Source organism: Oxyura jamaicensis, chromosome 15 (genome assembly GCF_011077185.1).
Source record: "Oxyura jamaicensis isolate SHBP4307 breed ruddy duck chromosome 15, BPBGC_Ojam_1.0, whole genome shotgun sequence".
NCBI lineage: Eukaryota > Metazoa > Chordata > Aves > Anseriformes > Anatidae > Oxyura > Oxyura jamaicensis.
This window is the reverse complement of record NC_048907.1, coordinates 2,487,629-2,512,113: the sequence shown is the minus strand read 5'-3', so window position 1 is coordinate 2,512,113 and position 24,485 is coordinate 2,487,629. Positions and strand designations below refer to the sequence as shown.

Genomic DNA, 24,485 nt, shown 5'->3' with positions numbered 1-24,485 from the left:
GTAGTGTTCAAGTAATTGAGAGCAATTCTTCACTACCTGATTGCATAATAACATACTATTACAATGCACACGTGAATGGCTGTTTAGATTTTGGTTACAACTGTCCTGACGAAATACTTTTTTTTAATAAATCTTCCATTAGAAGACATTAGAAACATTAGTAAGGTATAAAATGCTATAAAATGTCAAAAAATAGAGTTTTCAATTAAATTATTCTAAACAACTATTGCCATTCTACAGTAGAACCCTTGTTAGAATGTATAACTGAATTAAAGGTGCAATCCCGTAATTTCAGGGCAGTTAGCTTACTCCAGGACTGCAGAGATGGGAATTACTCTGATGTGCTTTGCATACTGTTGGACCAGGATTGCATCTCTTAATCATTCCTGCCACCGTCTTCCAGAGAACCGTCCAGTTGGGATGAACTGGTTGCATTTTTGTATCCTACTACATGTACTGTTTGCAAAGCTGGAGCTATTTTACCTCTAGGTCTCCTTTGGTAATGGATTCTTCTTCCACACGGAACTGAAGGTCTTCAACTTTCCTGTGGGGACAATTCATTAAAATTCAGATAACTTTGAAAGAAAATGCTTTCAAACTCAGTTTTCAATGGAAATCTGCCAGAAACATTAAGACATGAGATGTATTTCACAAAGAACATTGGTGAGAAGGAAAGACACCATCTTTAAAGAGCAAGCTCTGGCAAAGGCATCTTCCTACAGCTGCATGAAGAAAGTATTTGGTAATTTTCCGAGGAGTTAAAAAGAAAGCCTCTGTGTCAGTGTTTTTCCTCTCACTCCTTCACTCTTCTGCACGCATTCTGCATATTCTGCCATTAAGCTAAGAAACAGTACGTTAGGAAACATCCAAGATTCCCAAGAGCTTGCTGGTAGTGTGCTGGTCCGCTCGCATCAAAACTCTAGCACAGCCAAACACATTATTAGCTGTCAAGATGGACTGCAAGATACAGACTGGGAGTGCGTGCAGGAACACAGATACAGCTTGCCTTGTTCATGCAGCAGCTTTAGAGTGAGAAGATGGTAACTGACCTAAAATTTTTAAAAAGCTATTTCCTCCCTCCCCTTTATCTAGTATACCCCAATGAACAAGGGGCCAGATCTCCTCCTTTCAACACAGTAAGATGTGGCAAAGGAAGAGACAAGCATGCCTTCTTTCCTTTGAATTGCACATGCTGCTGGTGCCCGGAGCTTGGCTGACAGATGTAGAAATCATTACATCAAAGGGAGTTACAAGTGACGGATGTCTAAAATAAAAGGACAGTAAGAACTTCTGATTGTCCTACCCCTATGCTTTGGAAACAGAGGATTAAAGATTATTTGACTTCAAGTTACTGCTGAGACTGACTTGAATACATATCACAGAGAGCTTTCAAAGTAAACAAACCTAGAGTGGCTAGGAGGAAGGAGAAATATTACACTGCTGAAGCCATGAAATGTTTTCCTGGCTGTAAGACGTCACTTCAGTTAATGGGTAGCAGGCAGACACAGCAGCACTGTTATGCTGCTTAGCAACACGCTGAAGGTGAGCTCAAGGCCATGGAGGATTGCAGTGAAATAGACCCCCACTGACCTGGCATTCAGTGAAAAGAGGTTTACAGCCAGGCTACCGGAGGTGCTGCAAAGCTTTTTAAAATTATTTTTATTTATTATTAAATTTTAAAAAAAATGCATTATTTTGTAGAAGTTATACAAATAATTTTATTCCTAACTTCACTGTTTATTTTGCAAATTCATTACAAGTGGGTCCCAAAAAAAAGGGAGCATGAAAACTGTAATGGAATTACCCAGTGTTTACTGTTGGATCTTCTCATCTGTGTTTTCCAGTTTTAGGGAAGCCTTTCAGAGAGGCTGACATCTGACTGATTCCAGGGGAGTACGCAAGCCTACAGCAGACTCACAATGGGTTTCTAAATAAACTCTCACAAAAGCATTCAGAATCCAATATAGCCTCCAAACAAGTCCACTTGGATTGTCTCCCAAGGAATACCATCTCCCAAGTCTGAGTGGTTATTCAGTCAAAGAATACCTCAAAAACATTTAATTCCCTCTTCCAGCTGTAACACATCACAGTATGATTTTCTTTGGCTGCATTATGCAGCTATAGCTCTTCTCCCTCCCCAGATTTAAGAGTTCCTTTTTAGTATTAATTTTTAGAAACTGCAATATGGTTTTGTACAATAACTACCCATATCTGCATTATTAAAATTTGTCACCACAGTATTTATTTATTTATTTAATCAGTTATAGTAATTAAGACATTTTTGGGTTACCTTTTCTCTTCCTCAAGCTGATTGAGAAGCTCCACTTTCTCCCTATCAGCAGCCTCCACCATAGCTCGTAGCTGATCCATTTTTGCTTCCATCTCCAGTACATGCTAATTAACAGGAATAAGAACAAAATCTAAGTTGGACATTACATGATTTTGTTTCCAGGTTATGTATCTATACCTCAGAAATCACAATTCCGTAAAGCGATGGGCCAAGGGAGAGGAGTATTATATTCAAAAATGCTTCTTGACATGTGTTGTAAGAACAATAGCATTGATCTTACCCGATCGTGTCCATCTCGAACAAGTGCTAATTCTTGCTCTATTTCCCCTACGTGACTGGTTGCTTTTGCAACTTCTGCCCTCTCCAGGTCCCTTTCTGCCAGGAGCTGTTCAATATGTTGCTGCTTCTCCTTCAGTGCCTCCTGTAGGGCTGTGGTACCAGAAATTTTTCTTGCATACCGGGAGGATGTTTCTGTCAACTTCACAAAGTAAGCAAGTTAAAAATCATCCTGTATCAAGTGAAAACCAGGGATATTTCCAGACTCTACAAACATTGTGTTAGTGAAACAAATGTTTTCTGTAACCTACTGTACCTTCTCCTTTAGGACTTTTATTAAAGAAAAATATTTTTCTTGCTTTTACATTTAAATTACTTCATTTTCTAGAATCCAACAATGGCCATACCTATGTAGTAGGTTGTTTTTGTAGCAATCAGCAGGCAGTGCGTAGGAGACAGAAGGCTAAATGAAGACAAAAGGCTGGCCTCAGTCTAAGGCAGGTTTGGTAGACTCACACAAAGGCTAGCTTATTAGCTTTCTAAGCACCTTTTGCATTAAAAAAAAAAAAAAAAAAAGGCACCTTTACAGCAAGTTAATAACATTGTCACTCTAGTTACCTAGTCATTATCTTGGGTCACCAGTGAAGGCATAACATTTCCAAACACTCTATCAAAAGCTTTTGGATCTCCAACTAGCACTTCGTGCCTCTACTATGGGAATAAAACATTCAGGGTCAAAGGCATTTACCTTGACTTAAAAAGCCAGCCTTACAGCTAAAACCTTGTGAAGATGTATATTTGGTATCTGATTAAAGCATATATTTATATCCTTGGAATTAAATTACTTCGGGAAAAAATAAAATAAAAATCTGAAGGATTAAACTTTAAAGAGTATAGATAAAAATGAATCAAACTGGAAAACTATAGCTAAAATGAACCTTAAGATTTTTCTTGACCTTGCATGATCTCTGCTCCACTGAATGGAACCAATGCCAGTGAAAATTCATCATGGCCCTGTCTTCTACTTCCTCAAGAGTTTTTGAGCTAGAAGGGAAAGTAAATAAACTGAAATTATGTAGTAATAGTGAGCAAGAGTTGTGAAAACAGCAAAAACTGAATTAAGAAATCTGATACAGCTAATAAAAACTGACCCTGTGTTTAGCAGCTCGGAAATTTGCTTCCTAAGTATTAAGAAAGAATGACATCTCACTTAAAGCCTCATTTAAAACAAAACAATACAAAGCAATAGACAAAGATTTATTCTTCTGTTGTGTTAACCTTTAGCTCTAATGGTATTACCCCAAAATAGGAATATGTTTTTCTCATGATCCTTTCAGAGATCAAAATATTGAAGACCAGTTGCCATATACAGCTTGGAATGCTGGCACTAGACTACATCCCGAACAGAAAGCGTAACATGGACGTATTCTTCTGTCAACACAAAAACATGCTTCCCCTTCTGTTACCAGGATTGCTGCAGAACCATTCTAACTTGCCTACTTGCAACCTCGAACGACACATCTCTAGTCTAGTATGAATACTGTATCCATGGACTTTAAAGGTAAAAAACAGAACTTTCAACTTTGATGCTTAGATTAGTTGTTTGGTATCCTTTCAGTTTCTGGAAGACATCTCGCTCCAGAATGCATTGGTTTTTAACAATTCTAGCTCTTCTAGTTATACTTGACTTAATTTTTGATTCCATAAGGAATTTAAAAGATTTCAAGAGGAACAACAACTTCCTTCAGACTTGGAAATAAATGCCAATTGCAACAGACCAGCCCTCTTACGTTATTAGATCACCTACTTTGACAGTTGCTGTTCAGGAAGAAGAAAACAGCAACAGCCCTAAGTGAAAAGACTATGTAGGACCCCAATGAATTCCAGATAAATTATACTTTTCCTAAAAATCAGAGCAAGAGAAATTTGCTGGGAGATTTGAGAAAACCTGTTTCTTCAACAGCTTAACTTTTACAGGAATTAAGTGTCAAAATTATTTTGACAGCCCTTTTACTTGGATGGTAACCAGATCTTCACATTGCCTGAGAACAGAGCTAGAAGAAAGCTGGAATTTTAATTCCAGAAATAATGGGTTATGGAAGCTTTATTTTTTAAGGTTCAAAACATGCAAAACCCCTGGGGCACAGCAGAGAGCAAAACAAACGAACATACTGTAAACATTTACAACGTGTAATTGTACCCTCTTGTTGCTGAGGATATCATAGCATGCTGAATAAAACGTGGAGGTCCGTATTAACACCTCACTGTCAGCCCACAAACTGCCCTGAGCAGGCATTCCCTGAGCCTGAGGCACCACTGAGCGCAACAGCTTCAAACTAGGGGGCACTCCCTAGCTAGAGGTGCAACTTCCAGGATGGGTTAAGTAACAAAGTCCTTCCATTTGTGCCAAATAAAAATCCCTTATGCTTGTTGCGATAAGGTATTGACCCCATTGCCCTGACCAACCATTGACCTCTGCTCAGCTGTAATCTGCTTCGGTTTTGAAGGACTACGAAACGTCACCTTCCTGTCCTGCGCCTGCTGTCAACGGAGCAGTATGCAAGCTAACTAGGCCCAGATCAGTAGATCAGTGGGAGTTGGTGATCTCTTTCCAGTCAGATGTACATTGGTTTTTGTTTGCTTTTAAAGAAAATAAAATAATAATAAAAAAATGTGATCATAAAAAAAATATTTCTATGCTTTTAACTGCCTTTAAAGAGAGACTTTTTAAATTCAGCTTTCTCAAAAGATCTGTTTTACTGCTGCAACCCAAGATTAGGACATTTATGTAACAGAGTAAGTTTAAAAAAATCCATAGTAAGTGTATTAGGTGGAATTAGTACTGTGTTAAAATGCACCTGAGCCACTGCACTTTGCAACGTTTTGCCTTTAAAAAATTCATAGGATTAAAAAACAAATCCAAAATAAAAGAAAGAGGCTTCTTGTCAGCAAAAACTTGATGATTGCTACTTCTATATTTCGCAGCTGACTCATGTCTTTAAGAGCAAAAGAAACCCTTTTACAACTTGGCAATTTGAAGCTTCCTGCTCAATGAAACAAGTTTGAGCCATGGAAGCTTTAGTGCAAACCAGATCCTCAAATACAAACCCCATATGACAGAGATTTGTGGTGTGCTAGAAAAAATTAACAACTAAAGGCAGATTTCAGTCAGAGAACATTGATGCCTTTTAATTTTGTTGGCATCACAAGCCCCTTTCTTGTTGCAATAACTCAGTTAGCCTGAATTAACTCTGTAAGCTTAAATATTCAAATATTCAGCTACTCTTCAGGGCTAGCTAAGAGTTCCTTCCTTCATGCATGCTTTGAATGAAAAAGAGAGCACAATTAAATGTACATTGTACTCTCCCCAAGATCTGTTCTATTCTCAATTTATGCCAGTAGATCACAGGCAAGTGCCACGTGGATTCTTGCTTGGGAATGTAAAGCATGCAATAGAAAAAGAAGCTTACTAGTCCTGTACGGCTTGGCTTGCTGCTTACTGAAGATGCCACAGAACTGAGGGAGCTCAGGGAAGATGCACTCGGACTACGTTTCAGGGCCGTGGGAGTTGCAATCACTTTTCGCACGGTTGTCTTCGCTTTTGCTGGTGTAGTCGATGGGAATCCAATCTTTGTAACTTTGTGGACTGGAGCAAACAAACCATATTTTGGCTGACACTGAAAATATCTTTAAAAAACAAAGCAGACAGGTGAGTATTAAATTAACTTCTGCCTTCACATACATGGTCTGGCTTCACAAAGAATTCTAGATAAATCGTCTAACAGTATTAAAGGACGGGGTAACAGCTGGTGACAGCCTCATCTCTATTAGGTTGAGACCTTTTTTTTTTTTAAACAATGGATTTGGAAAGGGGACTTCATTATGCTGCAGTAGCAGTATTACAGCAGGCCTCAGAAATTCAACAGAAAAAAACCTCTTGAGCTAGAGCTCTGGTTCCTATATCTTCCATTCAGATTCAAACATGCACATCCTTTGTCTTTTAGACGTTTCTCTGAGCTGCCAACAACAACGGTGATAAGGAGTTAAAAATAAAATCGGATAATTTAATCAAGCAGTTTATATTTGCATATATGCATATTTGATTATACAGAACGTATATCTTTGGTTATATATAATCAAAACCCTTTTAAAATGGTAAGTTGTGAACACCCACGTTAAAGTGGCACAGTCCTTGTAGAAACACTTTTTAAAGAGTTAAAGGACTGTTCTTTACACCACATGGGAAAGATAATTTGTGGTGTGAATTAATATTTCCTAAATATGACTTGTTGAAGGAAGAATCTATATGGTTCCCTGTCTTTATAATGTGGCTATATGCGCTTTCAGTTCCTGCAATGCAGGAAAATTTTCCTTAAATTCAGCTTTTAGACACCTAGAGATATTTTCTTAACTGAGAATTCATTCCAAGCTGGGAAACCAAGCAGAAGTGCAAAAAGCTGAAAACTGTTTTCCATTATCAGTCTATGAATAAAACTCACACGGGAGTTAGGAGAGAGTAACCAATCCGATGAACGTGGGGTTGATGCAGACTTTCAGAGATGTGTGGGTGTCATAAAATTCAAATCAGTGTGTAAGGATCCCCCTCCCACCAGCAGACAGTCAGGTTTACAGTCTAAATACTTCTCTTGATGTAAAGTTTAATGTAAGACACTAAAAAGACAGAGCAAAACAGAGATGCAAGATCTTTAAGGTGTCTATCTGATGATAAACTAACCTTGTTCCAGCAACAGCTCCATCGTTCTTCCCAAGAGGTTCATCCAGTTCTACTCCACACCACTCTCCTTTAGCAAAGTCGGTTTCTCCCAAGAAACGCACAACTCCAGCTTTTGTTCCACCAACCTTGAAGCAATAAGACACACAACTGTATTGACTGCATTTCCAAATGAAATACAAAATCCAGTGGGAAAGCATTCAGCATAATCACGTTCACTAAGCACGTTAATGATGTCACCAGGTCTTATTTCAAGCTGCATATTCTTTTGCCTATGGGTTTTGTTTTAATACCTTGAACAAATCTTCACAGCTAAATTGTTTGCAGAAGAGGAAAAAAATAAAAATAATAATAATAATAATAAAAAAAAAAAAACACAGAACATTTCTCTAGCATTTAGTTCTGTCCAGTCTGGCATTTGGGAAAAGTTTGCGCTGTGGCCTTCAATCTTGACAATGCTCTTGCACTTAGGAGAACTTACATAATGCAAAGCACTGCAAAACTGTAGATGCAAACAACTATTTATGTGAATTCTCAGGGAGGGGTGGAATCATTTTCTTGATCTTTTCTTTAAATAAACTGCCCTAAATGGAACATGAGAAATAATTTGCTGTCAAACTTCAAATCCTACATCTTTACAGCCATCTTGATCCTGTTCCACTTACTTGCCTTGTTTTATAACTCCCAGAGGAGGGAAGAATTAAATTAGGTGAAGAAGCAAAAGGTGTTCAGTGGGACTGACATTTGCCAAGAAGGGCCACGAGCCAGAGCTGCAGGATTCTTGCAGGTCAGAATGACAATATGCTGTGCCCTAAAATCTGTTCAGCCTGCATCCAGCACCATGAAAGCAAGCAAATGTCGATGAAAACTACCTCTCTAAGAGGGTCACTGGATTCAGCATGGATGTTTTCAGGACTGTTGTTTTTTTTCACCTGTATTTTCCAGCACTCATTATATGATGAGGAATTTATTTCATAGCCTTAGCAGAAAGTTAGCAGTAACCTGCTAACACAAAGACTGTAATTTTCCTTTTTATGTACCGAAAAGTATGTTAGGACTTGATGTAATTTTTCCATTAGACATTGTATTCCTTGTGGGGAGCTTCCCTGGGTAACAAGAGAACAACAAGCTTTTTGTGCCATCAGTTAGGGTGCATGATCACAGTACACTAGATAATTCCTTTTCATACATTTGAGAAGCGTTCACACAAGGGGTTAAGCGTGAGGAGCCTGGAAATGGAGTACATTAGCTTGCATGAAAGCACTAAGTGTCCTCAAAGTACTAAGTTAGATGGCACACATTTGTGCTCTAGCTCCTAGTTCATCAGCTGTGCAGAGCTGACAGCTCTGTTAGAGATTCAAGGCTTCAACTGATGGTAAGAAAATCCTAATCCACACACTTAAAGCCTCAGAAAACCAAGGAAGAATAATTAACCCCTTTGATCTTACTGAAACAGGAAAAGCAGATATTTTTCATCCCTGTTTAAGGTGGCAGTCCCCTTTTCTTCTGTCATTAGAGAGGGTCTTGAAACAAGGCTTAATCTGCAGATCACATTTACGTCTTGCCATAGCAAATTGTTCTGCTCCATGGAATAAAAACACACAAAGTTTACAGTTATCATGACTCAGCCTAATATAGTAACTAGTAGAATGTTTGGTATTTGGTGTTCTTGGCAGAGAACGGACAAACATCCCCTCTCAAAAAAAAAAAAAAAAAAGGGAAAAAAAAAAAGGCGAGCGTACTGCTTTGGAAAGAGAAGATCACCACTGACCAAAACAGTCCCCTGCAATCCAGATCTCCTCTAAGCCTCCCGGGCACAGGGATGAAGAGGGAAGACGTAGATTGTTTTTTCAAAGTATTTTCTGGGAAAAGCTATCCCTGAAGCCCACACATTATTCACCCTCAGACATAACCTACTTTTTCTTATTTTTCTTTTTTATTATGGATAAATACCAAAAACATAAGCATAAACATCCAAATTTAACTGAACAGTGCAAGGGAAAAACATGCACGTGTGTGCTGTCAGGCGTAGCCAGGGCTGCAAGTTGTCCTTGTCATTCCCTCTCTAGAAAGTTTTCTATTTTTGTGTTGTTTGCTTTTAAAAAATGAGTTAAATTTGGGATAATCTTTAGGTGAAAAGAAAGACTGTTTAGCTCCGTGTGTATGGTTTCACTGGTCAGTTTTGTACTGTTTTCTGCCTGAATAAACAGAGTTAAGGCAAAGGAGGCCAGAAGAACCCATTAAAGAAATGAGGCAGGAAATCTAGAACAATAGCCCAGATAAGGAGCATCCCCTCGCAGACAATAGTCAGGCTCCAAGTTGCACAGAGGGATTCCTCAGCAACTTTTTCAGAACTGGCCAGGCCAAGGAAGCTGATTGTGGTTTTGTGGCAGGTCAACTACTGAAAAAATAAAATAAATAAAGACTTTCCAGAGAAAGGTGCCTGGGGAAAGCACGACAGAGCTATCTGAAGCCACGAGTGAAAAGGGATAATTAGATGCAAAGGCTCCCAGAGACAGGGAAAAATGGCTGTAGGCTGTTCCCACCAACTCAAACTGGAAATAAACCTCTCAGCACATGGAGCCAGCTCTAGGAAAACACGGGTTAACCTTGGGTGCGGAACACGCATTCCTTCTTGGTTCATACCTTGGCCCTGCTCACCTTCCGCTCTCAGGTAAAAATGTACGGCACTGATTTGGAAGATGGAGCATCCAGCTCCCCGCAGGAGGCGATCGGAAGAAGAGCCTTGGCAAGGGCTGGTCCTGGCTGGAGCTGCTGCAGAGGGCACGGGGGATGCACGTGAGACCCCAGCCCAGGGCCCGGTGGGAGGGCGCACGAGGAGGAATTCATGTCCCGGGAACATATGGGGATGCACAACATGAGATCCCAGGAGGAGCCACGTGACTGGCCTTGTAACCATGGTACCAGGCTTATTTTAAAACAAGACGCAAGGAAGAATGCCAAAGATTTTTTATTATTATTTTTTTTTACCCCGGACCTAATCAAGCTTCTTTGAATCGCCAGCTACTACATTTCTGGCTTCTGCAAACACTGACATGTTTATCCTTGCCGATAGTAGAAATCGGAGTACACCACGGCAGTGAAGTGCTAATGGCATTGCTGAAGCTATCTGTGGTTTTGCTCAGTTTTAAGCAAAAGCTTTCCAAGACTTTGGTTTTAGAGACAGGGTCAGACAAGTTTCTAAAAGCAGTATGGAAAAATGGAGCATCAGTACCAAGAAGGCGGTTTTCCGTGACCTTCTTTCATTCTAAGTCAGGTCACCAAATAATGGAGCAGAGAACAGAACTACCAGACCTCTTTTTAAAATGTTATCACACTCAGTATAGGCAAGCTGTAAAACACAAAGCAGTAATATACCAGAGTATCTAGGTTAGGCTAGCAGTCATGGCAAGGTGAGGAAACTTGTTTGGAATTCACTGCTGTTATGTCAAACACATGGAAAGAGCGAGTAAGTTTCATTTATCAAATTCTAACTAAGCTCACCTTAATTTGCTGCCATGCAAAGCGAAGTAATACAACAGGTTTGTAAACCTGAAGCGGTTAAAAACTTCAAAAACTTCCTGATGAAAGTACTTTGGGATGAGCATGTCAGACTTTGTGAGAGCATCTGTAGAGCTGCATTTCCAGACAAGCAGAAGGAGGAAACAAATAAACCAGAATGATCCAGAAAAAAAAAAAAAAAAAAAAAAAAAAAAAAAAAGTCTAAAAATTGAGACCATGTTTACTGGAAAACACAAATCTATTTGAAAAGAGGATATCCACTTCTGAACCTTCGTCCATAAACAGCATCATTTACTCATGCCGGATGAGCAGAGGGGAAAAGCTCTGCCTCCCTCGTACCTGAGGACTGATTTATGGTGAAAAAGCCTCACTTGGATATTTGTGTGTCTGTGACAGCAGCTGGGCATTTCCAGAAGCACTCAAACCCTGAACACTGAACACCTGACAAAGCAAAAAGCACCCATGCTCACAAACACGTTTGAAAAACCTGGGACCCACTACTCATAATCGTCTTTCAGCTGTTCCTCAAACTTTGGAGGAAGCATTTCCAGCTGGCAGAAGCAGTTGTATTTAATTGAATCTTTCACCCACACGAGGCCAGAGGGAACCACCAGGTCATCTCCTCTGGTTCTCCTGAAACAGGTCTTTACATTTCATCTGCTTACATCTGAAGTGAACCCTGTAACAGCACTGAACCGAGCTGTACGTGTTGATGTTTTTAGATCAGAGCTGATAACCATAAGAAAGCGTACTTCCACTGGCAGCTTATTTTCATAGTTAATCTCTCCATTATTAAAACCATATTTAAATTTGAAATAAATCAAATTTGATTGTGGCTTCTAGCCACTGACTTATGCTTTCATCTGTAAGACTGCAGAGCTCCTTTGCAACCAGCATTCACCACGCAAGAACATGCGCTGTAAGCAAGCCGCCTCAACTTTTGCCTTCATAAGTAAAGCAGATTGAGCTCTCCAAATCTTTTATTGCGAGCTGCGTTCTCCAGCTTGAGTCATTTTGCAGCTGTGTTCTGAAGCCTCTCCAATGTTCCCAACGTGCTTTTCAAAACACGAAGGCTGTAGCTTTGCACAGTGTCCTAGAAGTGACCAGAAGCACAGTCAGCCCTGCTTAGAGGACCACATGTTCTCATCAGTCCTTTTGCCACAGCATCGAACCACAAACTCATTTTCAGCACCTTTGGCTCCTGGATCTTCCAGAGCTGCTGTCCCCTCCAGGAGGAAGCTCTCTGTGGCTGTGACACAGCTTATCCTCTCCTTCTTGTACTTATACACACTGCCATTGAACTCAAAATGCAACCAACAGCTTGGGCTGTGGGGCTGAAAGGACAAGTCCCTCTGGACTGCTCCACGCACATTATTTACCCCCCTGACCATCCAGAGGTTTATCGGGATGGATTTACGATTACTTCCAGAGCAAGGATCAAAGCGCTGAATGGATTTGACACTCCATCAGCTCAGAGAAAGACCTTGCTGGTGACCATATCCACTGGTCCCACGTGGGGCGGGCAGCAGGCACCACCGCTCGCCCAGTTCTCAAATACAGCAAGAGAAGTGAAGTACGATGCTCAGTTGGAAGTCAGATTGTCCGATACTCTTCAGAATTAAAGAAAGGCAAACAACCATCACAAAGTATCATCCACCTTTCTTCATTAAAACTGGAGTTTCAAAGGAGGAGGTTTACGTGATCATGCTGAATTTTACACGTCTGACAGAGCTGCCACGTTTCGGCTTGTCAACATCTGGTTCCTCTGCCAGTTTTTGCCTCCCCTCCCCCTTTTTTGCCTGATATCGGACAGTTTAGCTTCTACTTTTCCAGATAATCCAATTTCTTTTTCAAAATATCTGCATAACATCAGGCACTTGTTCAAGGCACGACTGGAAGAGTGCTGGAGTACCTACCAGACTTTAAGCCTACTTCTGTGACTCAGATCTTTCAAACCAGCAATTCTGCGAATAGCAGGATTAACGATGTTGCTTTTCCTGTGGCACTGGATATCATGCTCGAGTGTCTGCTATCTAAAAATGTAAGAGTGACTGCAGCTGCTTCCATTTGATGAGAACAGCATTTAGACAAGACCTTGCTCATGCAGATTCTCTGACGTGCAAAAATCTGAAGGTACAGCGAAGCTCCAGAAACCTTGGTTATCTGCTTTCATGAAACTTGTAAGAAGTTATCTTTGAAACCTCTACTTTTCTATCACATTTGGTTGCAGATGGCTAACATGCTCAAAATCAAGGCCAAAGCAGACAACAGAGCTAACGTGCAATAAGACACTCACATGGATAGGGAGTTATCACAGAACCCCCGCTGCCAGAAGAAACCAATTTAATAATTAAACATGATCTGCTCTCGAGGCTCAGTTCCAGCAGTCCAGTTATCCACAAAGGAAGTAATATAACAAACCTAACAAGCAATTGCATACTACAAAAGCCACCTGTGAACTTGCCACCACGAAAAAAGCAAAGGCCAAGACTCCAGTAAGTAAATAAATAAACTGTTCCTTCGCCCATCCTGTGCAGAAATGAGCAAGGACAACGTGTTCCTGGATGTCGCTCCTTGGGAAAGGCAGGGGAGGGGAAGGGAGATGGAGCCCACACGCACAAAAAGTTCAGCCTTGCACGAACAAACCCTTAACACGACTGCGGGAAGTCGCCTGTTGTGGCCGTTTGGTCACAATAACTCACTTGCAATGCAGTTAAATAAGGAGCTGCCAGAACCAAAGGACTCGCGATTAGGCACGACTTGGCACCTTGCTGCACCAATGACATAAATTTACCATCTTGTTCAGCCATAAGCAGACAGGTAACCACACGTCCTGAAAATTGCTTAAAGGTAGCACAAAAGGAAAGCTGCAGTTTGTTCAGAGAAAAACCGCCAAGACAGTGAATTCCAGAAGGCTTTACCTCTGTCCTTCAGCTGTATTCTCACATCCCATGCTGCGGCAGCCATTTCACAAACCAATCTACATTATAGGTGTATACTTCAGCTAAGACCCGGTGTCTCAATGTACATCCATAAATATGAGGATCCCTTAACATGACAAAGCCATCTAAACACCTTAGAGTCGGCTCAGCTCCAGGATAAGGGCAAAGCCTGGCTCAGCAGCTGGGCACGCCGCACATTTGCAATTACAAGAGAGGTTCAGGAGGGGACAGCCACAGTACGCGCACAACAGCTGCACCTCCGTCACTTCCAAATCTCCCTTCCTTTTCTATCCTCACGTGCATTCTGGCAAGATGTTTTTGCACTGCCCCAACTGTAACAACGCAAATTAATATTTATTTTTCTAACAGTTAAATACGGGCCTATTTTAGATTGTTAAATAGACTAAACACAGAAGAGAATTTTCTATTCAGAATGTTACAGAAGCTAGAAAATGGAAAAGTTAAAAAAAAAAAAACAAAAAACATTAGCAATGCAGGATTGTTTTTAAAGGGAGAAACTTCTCTCTACATGTGAAATCTTTTCTCCTTTAAGAGTGCTGGAGTTTAATCAGTTGGCAGCCTTGCGTGATGTTTACTTGACGATAAGTTACATGGGTGGAAACAAATCCGACAATCTCCTGTCCGTCTCTGCAACACTAAGGAACTTCATAAGAAATAACTAAGTGAGAAATAACTTAGAGTGAACGCTACAAACCAGACACAATAAAAAGAAATTAGATGTCACTCATGCGTAGAGAATAACTTTGCAAAAAGGCCCCCTCAGCAGACGCCTGTCAATCCAGTTTGTAGCCTTTTAGAAGGAACATACGGACAGAGGCCCGAGTTACAGCTTTCCAGCTCAGCTCCAGAAGCATCAGATTTGGCAGACCGCGATGAAGCTTCAGCTGGTTAAATGAATGAAAGCCCTTTAATCCTTTGAGAAGGCTAAGGCTCCTGAGGTCGATGGTTATTTATTTATTTATTTGCAGTTACAGCATCTGGTCCATCCAGAAAAAAAAAGCCTAAGATGCTCTCAAAGCTGCTTTAACCTTTAGGAGGTGCAACAACTGTCCCACAAAGCGGGTTTCCCCATTTTATTTCAGGGGGTTGGTTTTTGGTTTTGTTTGTTTGCTTAAACCAACTTTGCACGGGGCAATTCTGGCATAAGTGTTCGCAATGCCAGGGCAAACAGCTTCTCTGGCTGCAACTGGAGTAGGAAACAGAAACCTGCTGAGCCTGACAGCAATTTGTTTAGGGAATCAGTTCGCAGCTAGGCTTTTTCTTTCCCCACCTGCTTTACTAGCTGGTGACAACACTTCCAGCAGCACAAGAAGGGCGCGGACAAGAGAGGTCAGGGCCACTCTCTGCATAGGAATTCTTATTTATAATAGATTTAAAACACTAAAACTGCGGCCTCACTTTCAGTAGGCAAATCAGCTCTAGCTGTGTTAAACTTTGTACTTCGCTGTCATGAACCCCGTTGAGGCTGGACCGATGCGATGAAGGAAGCGTGGATTTCCCCAGCGACATTTCCTACGTGACAGCAACCCCCAAATATGAGATCAGGCTGCCCAGAGTTAATGTCCTCTCTCTAACAACTAAATCACATCCAGATCCTAGAACATACTTCAGATGTTAAGAGTGGAAATTATGGTTAAGACAGAGCTATTTAATTATGCGCTGCATTAATCGCTTTTCCTTTGATTCAGCTATTTTTTTCCATAAGTTATACATCAATACAACAAATGAGAAGTCGAATAACAATGAGTTACATATCAGAAACCACAGTTCTTTAACTATGTACCTTATCTCCCTGTTTTTTCAACATTTCTACGTATTAACATAAAGTATTTCATAATACTTGTTAGTGAAAGGAAAACTACTGCTCAGCTTTGAGTCAGCTAGGCAATTAAGTGCAGGCTTGGTGAGTTTGGCTCAGATACCCCGGGATCTGAAGAAGATTTCCAAGCCAGCAGAGAGCTTGTGTGCTCTTCTGACCTAACCATCTCTGAGAAGGAGTAAATTACAGAAATCTAAGGGATGTCTCCTTCTGCTGCGGAACATTCTTTTTGGGGTTTATTGCTTCAGCTCATGTATTCACTCGACGTAGTTTGATTTGCTTTTGTTTTGCCTTGACTCCTCCAGAATCTCAGGGAAGAGAAATAAAAAAGCACAGCAACTTGACTCAGCTGATATCTATACCTTTAAGCACTGCCTGTTCTGATGTTAAGGAAACTTTTATTATTTACTTATTTATTTTAAAGCCAGGTCTCTTGGAAAAATGTGTTCTGTCCCCTGGAAAAGCAAGCCTGCACATCAGCGTAAAGCTCTGCCTCCTGAATCTTTTAATCTCCACAAGTATTGCATCGTTCAGCACAACATAACAGAACACTCCAAGCTGGCAAGCATTCGAGAACACGTAGGTGATCACCCCACAACTCCACTTGTTTTCTACCAGGGAATTTCTTCTCCCTGACAACCACCTGATGGAGCATCCCAAACAGTTTGCGTGTCACCACTCTTCTTCCTAATGGTATTTGAATGAAGGAATGATCCTTTACGACTCCGTTCTTTCTACCTAATTAAAGCAGAAATAGATACCTAACACTGGAAACTTCCTTTACTACTAAATCTCTCGATATTTTTAAAGCCATATCAGTTTTCCCATAGAAGTTTGGGAGCGACTCTAAATATGGGACCATGTAGGATTAGGGAATTCTAACTAAGTGCACAAAGGCTGGTGAAACAAATGGAGACATCAAAGGAATGAGGAAATGAACTTAAGACTTTTTTTCTGTCCCCACAAAACAACACAGACCGTGCACTAGAGCCTAATCAGCTCTTCAGAATCTCTGCACACACAGCCTTTAACCAAGCTGCCTCATCCCAACACCGCTGGCTATGAACACTCGATGCAGTAACTTGTGGCACAAAGCGAAAGCAATCATGAAGAGTTTACAGCTTCTCTTCTTCCAGGGGAACAGGACTAACATTTCAGTAGGAACTGAAAAATGTTCCAACAAAGCTTAGCTGCTGGGAAATGCTAATTTGTCAAGCCTGAAATGCTTTGAACACAACATTCCAGGTTCAGCAAGCCTCGGTCAACTTTTTTGTAATGCAGAAAAAGCCGAAGAGGGATGTGAATTGGTAAACGCATTTCTCCGGCACTTAAACATCTGCCAGAACGGCCTCTTGTTTCTTGATAACCCAGATGGGGCAGGAAAAAACAACACACTATCATTTAGCTTTTATTGTTGAAGGTACCATTGAGAACCAGTCAGTTCCTAACTAAAAATCTGAACAGATCAATTTAAGATAACTCCTATTCAATACATTCAAAATCAAAGTTAGAAGAAAAAAATTACCAGATTGAAATACTCCAGTGCAACACTCCCCACCCTAAGATCACACACAAAGATCAACAAAGTTGAGCCACATCTGAAGTCCATTCTAGAATGTAATCTTAGCTAATGAGCTGTGCCTTACCCGTATATGAATTTGCCCTTGAGGACATACTTTTCCAGTTAAGTATTTTAATAAGACTCCCAAATGAGCTTTTGTCTATCATGAATTCATTGTTCTGCTGAACTGCAATCCTGCACTGCTGGAGGCTCACTGTTTTCAGGCTACAATTCTCAGCAGCTGTTTTCCCCACGTATCTAATCAGCACGGCATAGATATTACTAAGAACCTTCACTGAGTGTTCAGTAGCAGCCAGTGCAAGCAGTGAGGAGCGGGAGCAGCATTTAGTCGGTACCAACAGCGCGGTCAGACTGCAGCATCTCAGGGCTCGGAGGAGAAATCCTGTGCTGAGGTGGGAAGTACAAACACCATCAAGCCTCTCACCTTGTGTAACGTTACTGAAAAGTTCCTGCTGCCAGTATAAACGAAAAACAAATGACACTCCACAGAGCGGTCTAGTCGCAATTGTACCACTGCTGGAGATCGCCTAGGCAAGGCACAGTAAGTGACAGGCAGGTCTTTGACAGTAACTGGTGCTCTGAGGCCAGCTTCCAGCAATTCCTCACTAACAGTCCAATTCTACAGTCCACGCTGCTGGCCAGGAAGGAGTTCAGTGGCAAGGAAAAAAAAACCTAGTGGTTGAATGGATTATTCAGCCAACTTTTCTATTATTCCCACTGATCTGGAGATTTAAGACATTTATATTTGAATTATTACTAGGTATTAGCAGAGCCTAGGATCTACTAAAAAAGATTAGCCAGGGATCAAAAATTTCATTTTTCTTAATACCAACATTTGAATATTTACAAAAAAAAAAACAGCAGACAAGAATCTTGTCCATTTGACATTCATATTCCTGCGCACACACAGTCTAACACCGGCATGTAAATTGCGCACGTGCATCACTGTCACGCTGTGCTAGGAACCTCAAACGACCATTTGATGATTCAACAGGAAGACTTAAGGCAAACAGGAAGCAGAGAGGATGAAATACTAAGTTTAATCTGTTTTACTTAACCAACAGAATTTGGGACCTTACTAGCGTCAAACCATGGCTCTTACGGTAATTCTTCATTCCCCTTGCCTTTACAAGAAAACACATACAAGCCCATATCATATTGATCCAAACATGAAAGGTACACAATACTATTATTTAAACAACAACAACAAAAAGTTTAACAAAACTTAGCTCCCTTTTGAAAGGATGACAGCGATCCATCAGCACAAGCATTTATGGTTCTGAATTTATGAAGGGCAGCCAAGTAACATGGCACATCACCAACAGAACATGTAAATCCTGGGTGATCAGTGGCGTTATGTGACTACTTCTGTCACTGCCTATCACTGCTCAAGGGAACAATCAATTACTGAACTGTTAGCTTTCTAAAGATACAGCCCTGAATAGGAAAAGAGATGCATGGAAATCTCACAAGCTCAGATTTTATTTAGTAGGACTGCAGTTCTCGCAGTTCTGGAAAGACAAACTATGTGTAGGTTAGTAAAACCATTTGGTCTCGAGCAAACACTGGCAAAACCTAACAAAATAAACACTGCCAAATTAACCATTTTGTCTTGGCACTGCAAAGACCTCAATATAATATGCAAAACTGCACGGGAAGTGCTTGCCTATAGAAGACACTCAATGAAAAAAAAGCTAGAGCATGAATTTATATTACCTCAATCAAGGAAACAGGAGAGAAGTTCTGAGTATTAAGAGAAGTTAGAATTCATCAATCAAAAAACAGACACTGAAGGTGCACGGAAATCTTACCAGAACTCGATCTCCAATTTTGAGCTCCCTTTCTCCTTTCTTTTGTGATCCAGCTTCAGAAAGATTTGATATAGATTCACTTGCAGTTTTTGAAAGATTGCTAATCTGAGAAGGAGTTGAATGTTCCTTAGCAGCAAGTGTTGTTTTTTGTGGAATTCCTGACGGGGGAAGCGCAGCAGGGGACGAAGACACCACGCTAGCAGTCGATGTGGAAGTTGGTGATGTAGCTCTAGATGCGTGAGCTGCCTGAGTACCATTGGCTTCATCTTCTGTCAGCACTTTTCTTGTCAATTTCGATGGTCTTGTAAATATTCCTCTCAAGGGTTCACACTGGAAATAGCGAACTCCAGCCACAGAGCCATCATTCTTACCAATTGGTTCATCTAGAACAATCCCTGCCCATTGTCCTGGAGCAAACTGCGTTTCACCAAGAAACTGAATAAAGCCAGGTTTATTTCCATTGACCCAAACACGCTCCCCAACTCTGAAATCATCCACAAACTCGTCATGTGCGTCTGCAGTGGTTGTACTTGCGGGCTTTTCACTGGAAGCTGCTTTTTCTGCTGGAGCTGGAATCAAGCACAAAGAGAAAGCAACAGGAATCAAATGCACTAATATTCCAGGAAGCATCATTACATAGCGTGAAAGTAATAAGCATTTGGAAAAGTGTTGTTTCTAAGAGGAAGAGCACAATTCCAAGTTTTCTTAATTATGAAAATACTGTAATCTCCAGAATACAGTAATTCAAAACCTAAGGACAGAGACACAACACATTTAATAGAATATCTTCACAAGATTTTTACCAAAACCATTTAAAAACTGTTTGTTTTGGGCCAAGACTGCATTCAATTAGTATATTTAGTTTTTTTTGCATGTTTAACACATCATTTTTGTTATATCAAAAATACAAGCGAAAGTGTTTTAGGGTAAATAGTAAAAGTAGTGTATGCTCATAGCTTTTAGAAGATTTTTTGGTAAGAGATAAATAAAAGTTAAGACATTTAGATATTCTTTACCAGGTGCAACAGATGCAGGTGTTTTCAGTAATGTCCCCCCATGCTTGATGGTCTTCGAAGGAGCCTTAAGTCCACTTGGTTTTAACATACTCATCTTTCTGTGATATCAGAGTTAATCCTCTTCGTCTACAGCAACTACCTTTTTCCAAACATGGATACAATTATATTATTCTCTGTCTTCCGACTCTGGAGTAAACCTGTACAGAAAAATATTAGGCAGGAAATAAAGTCAGTATTTGAACTCCTGCAGGATAAAGTACTCTACATACACACACGGGGCCTGTATATGAAACGCGTGCTAAATCCACTTTGCAGTATCAACCAGCAGCATTTCCCAGGAGAGCAATTCCAGCCCTTCAATTTATTCTAAAGTTATTTCCTATTAAAAGACACCAATCTGAACCTAAAGCATCAAAATAACTCACTTCAGTGAATGCTGCTGTACTCGTGTTGAGCTTTAAACTCAAAGGCTATTTTAAGAAAAACAAAGCCCTTAACAGCATTACAGCTATAACTGCTCTGCACACCCTACTGTTTTCAGTCACATTTTTCAAGTGTTGCAATATCCCAACAAAAATAACTTGAGACTGGAGAAGCAGCTGCAAGAGAAATCAAGGAAACAGGGAATTTCAGGATAAAAAGAACAAAGTTTTAAAAGAGATTGGAACTGAAAAGCTACGACTGACCAACAGAGTTAAACGATGGCAACTAAGAAGTAAACATCCACCTCAGCAATGTGGGAATCGCGTGTCCGAGATCACAAGACAGCTCGCTCAGTCCCCGGCAGTGTCCCAGCTCTGCTCGGGGAAGAGGAGGGGGGCCCTGCGCTGCTCGGACCAGCATGCCAGCTATGACTTTCAGGAACTGTGCCGTGAGGTTTTTGCCACAGAAGGCATCTTCCTCCTGATCACAAAAGCTTTAGAAAGGCTTTTTTTTTTTTTTTTCTTTCTTTTTTTTTTTCGTCTATAATGCGAATTAAAAGCAAACTGTAAGCTGACTGGTCTCCCCCCACCATCAAAAGCATAAGCTGGTCTGCACGAACACAGCCGGGATATTTGCTGAGCCTTATATCTGGGGCACTGACAGAACGGCTCCCCTGAAAGACAACACACATGTAAACAAAAACCTGGACAAAAAAAAAGGCAAGCAGACATGCAGCAATAGACTGCTTGCTCAACTGTTTGCTCAGGACATGACAAACAGGAGCCAGGTCTCCGTCCTGCCATTCACGTGGCGTTTTGGCAGCCGCACAGGCAAAAAGCTGCCCAACTGCAGGCTCCCCAAACCCTCACCAGCAGTGCCCAGGCGTGCATGCTGGTACGTTTCAAGGCAAAAGAAACACTGGTGAGGACAGAGAATATTGTAGTGCAGGAATAAAGGCTAAAGAGAAAAGCATTTTAACTACCAGGATAAGTTTCACCCTACCTGTATTATTAACAGCCAGCATATTAGTGTTCCTAAAAATCAATTCACCGTGGGAAAAAAAAGAGAAAGTATCCGTCATGCTGCTTTGTGAACCTGAATAGCAAAGCAAAATGTTTCTTCGGCTATTTCAAGATTGGCTACGCCAAATTCAAGTCATCTTCTAAGTCTGCAAAAATGTTATACTTTAAAAAGTTTTAATTACTGCCTTGACTGTGTGGTGTTTGTCTACAATGAAAACTCCAAGCAGGTGTAGGTTGCTGAGCATTCTTTCTAGCATTGCCAGAAGTATGCCAGCCACCCATCTGCAGAGTTATGAATACCAAAGGGAAAAAATTCTACGTTGTTTTTGCCTGTCGTATGCCAGTTCACTATCAATTTCTGAGTGGGAGCTTTCATGTTCCTGAATGTGAAAGCAGAGTTAGCTCTAAAATCAAAGCAGAGGGACAGACATGAAATGTCATGAAGCTGTGAAAGAACTGAGGGGCACACAGGCATCCAAACGCACAGGAGCATGTCAGATGTCACTTCGTACACAGCAGAAACACGTTTTCCTCCCCCACACTACATACCTGTCTTCCCTGCTAAATCTGCATGCATCAGATTTCTTCATATTTTCATCCTTTTCTCTCACACACATGCTGCCTAATCTTCCTATTCCCTATTCCCTCCCCTCTGATGCCAGGATCTCCACGCTTGCTTCTATTATTTTTTCCTCAACCCATCAAAATCCACAAAACAGGAAAACTCTACACAATAAGGACGGACTTGGTACAAATACAGAAATGCAGGAGTTATCAAGGCCAGTTCATTTTAGTCCAAAGTCCTCTTTGGCAGTGTCAAACACAACATTTATGGGAGTTCAACCACCTCATTTGGACCAGAAACAAGTTTCCCTAAGAAAGACCTCCTTCTAAAACCAGGACACTAGAAGCGTGCTCACAGTACTCTGCCACTCTTTCCCCCATATTACCATTTCTGTTTGTTTGCTTTCCTCTTCTTTCCCCAAACCCCATTCCAGTACCGCTCAGTAAACACCTGTGTCATGCGAGGATAGGAACATTAAAAGAATAAACCACACTAGAACACCCCCCAAAATTACATCTTGCCAGTTTCAAATAATTATTTATTAATCGATGTTTAACAAACCTTTGGCCAACAGAAAGCTAGAACGTTCTAATATTGCATTTCCTGGCTCAGGGTGCTCATTCATATTTTAATCCTGCTCCCCACAGTCAGAGGTTATGTATTTGCTGTGTCATTTGCCTTTTTCAAAGCACAAGCCTTCAGCTAGGCCAGAAGTAACACAATCCCTTGTGCCCTGGTTTCAGAGTTCCTGAAATTGTAGCTTAATGCAACAAACTGCCAAAATATAGGCAAAACAATTTGGCAATTTAGTGCCTTATTGCAATAGGGAAAATGCAACTTTGAGTCTTAGAAAGTGGCAGGACCTTGATACTTCCGAATAGAATTCATAAAACACTGAAAGCACAAGTTTCTAATGAGTGATTTTAGGCACTTCCTAACAGGCTTCAGATGTCAATTACCTCATTTTAGTTCTCAGAAGAGAGGGCAGCTAGCTGCTTGTCTCAATTTGTTCGCGTCCCTTCTCTGAATCTTTCTCAGCTCTCCTGAAAAGAATCTTTATAACCAATAGGCAGTACCATCAACTGCAAGTTTCTCCAAAGATCGTATCAGGAACCTAAGGAAATGCCCAGAAAGCCTGATAACGTGCACTACTTGAGTGTTCTGAAAGCCATACATCTTACTAAGGCTGCTGTTGGGAGCAAAGAGAAGATTTTAAACACAAGCTTTGCACTTGTGCTGCTACTGGGAAATATATGATTTCACACGGCGTGACAGTGCATTACGTTCTCAAATGAATTGTAACTTTTTTTTGCCTTGACTACTACAAACCCTCAAATGCAGACACAAAAACTTGCTTTGGCCCTTTTAGCCAATTGATAATATCCTTATTTTTCTTAGTTCTCTTTCACAGACCTTGAACTAATCCCCAAGAAACAAATTGAAAACCATTGAATCAAGAAAATAAAACCTACTGCTCTGATAAGTAAACATGAACTATTTTGGCAAGCTGAGATTTAAAAAAAAAAATAAATGATAAACACAATACTGAATTTAAAAAAGCTTTCAGCCAAACAGCTCCTGAAGCGACAGGCACTGCTGAAACACACACATGTCGCTCAGTTGAGTGAGATGATTGTGATGTGCACTAACTACTACCTATGCTCCAGTGTCGTGAGTGAAAAGATATCTAAAGGCTCAAGTGCTGAAGTGACAGTAAGTAACAGAGGGGAGAAAATCATTACTCAGGGAAAAAAATAGACTAACTTAAGGCACTTCAGACTGAACTCCCAGAAGCTCAGACATCCAGAACTGCTAGTAGCTGTAGAAAATGTAAACCAGAATATAAAAGGAGAGCAAGGCAAAGCACGTTTTCATTCATACATTATACAAACTGCTAATGAAGTACGCGTGTGAAATGCAATTAAACCCATTGATTTATGGTCAAGCTTTACCAATCATCTCAGAAAACATGTAAGCCTTAGCAAAAGAAGATTTGATACTAAAAGCGCTGCTCCTGCTCTTAGCATTACCTCAAAGCAGAATACTTTCCAGCTATCAAAGAGGAACCACAATAATAAAACAGCTGCCCACCATGGTTTTGTTCTAGAGTGTATTTTAACAACTAGCACTACAAAATAAACTAAACACACAATTAAATGCAAAAAAAAAAAAGGAGAAAAGGTTTGAGTTCCCAGCTCACTCCACTTAAGAACCCTACAGTCACGACAAGAACATAGCAGCACCAATTGTTCTCTAGGGTTAGCTGACATCTGACAAGCCTGCTGCCATCACCACGCTCTCCTTTCCTAGTGCCAGGCAGTGCCAAGATTAAAAATATGATAAAACACTTAAATGATCAAACATTTGAAACTGTGACTTGACAGTGTAAGGAAGAATCACTTGCTAACAACACGACTTCGGTGGCGCAGACGCAGTGTTTCCATGGAGAGAAGCAAGTTGTCTG

At 40.7% G+C, this 24,485-nt stretch overlaps 1 protein-coding gene across 8 annotated transcripts in view; it reads right to left on the bottom strand.

The window, feature by feature from the left end:
- Positions 1 to 24,485, bottom strand: part of CLIP1 (CAP-Gly domain containing linker protein 1) — a 68,276-nt gene that overhangs the window by 36,070 nt on the left and 7,721 nt on the right. For 7 of the 8 annotated variants that reach the window (XM_035341103.1, XM_035341102.1, XM_035341104.1 and 4 more), the window contains exons 2-8: positions 20,012 to 20,208; positions 18,996 to 19,564; positions 7,302 to 7,426; positions 6,037 to 6,253; positions 2,571 to 2,768; positions 2,291 to 2,394; positions 484 to 544 (exon numbers count right to left, since the gene is read on the bottom strand). In XM_035341103.1, coding sequence (XP_035196994.1) covers positions 484 to 544; positions 2,291 to 2,394; positions 2,571 to 2,768; positions 6,037 to 6,253; positions 7,302 to 7,426; positions 18,996 to 19,564; positions 20,012 to 20,105 — 1,368 coding nt within the window. In that variant the 5' untranslated portion in view covers positions 20,106 to 20,208. Of the gene's footprint in view, positions 1 to 483; positions 545 to 2,290; positions 2,395 to 2,570; positions 2,769 to 6,036; positions 6,254 to 7,301; positions 7,427 to 18,995; positions 19,565 to 20,011; positions 20,209 to 20,738; positions 20,942 to 24,485 lie in introns of those variants that run through there. The other variant, XM_035341100.1, reaches the window with a different exon arrangement.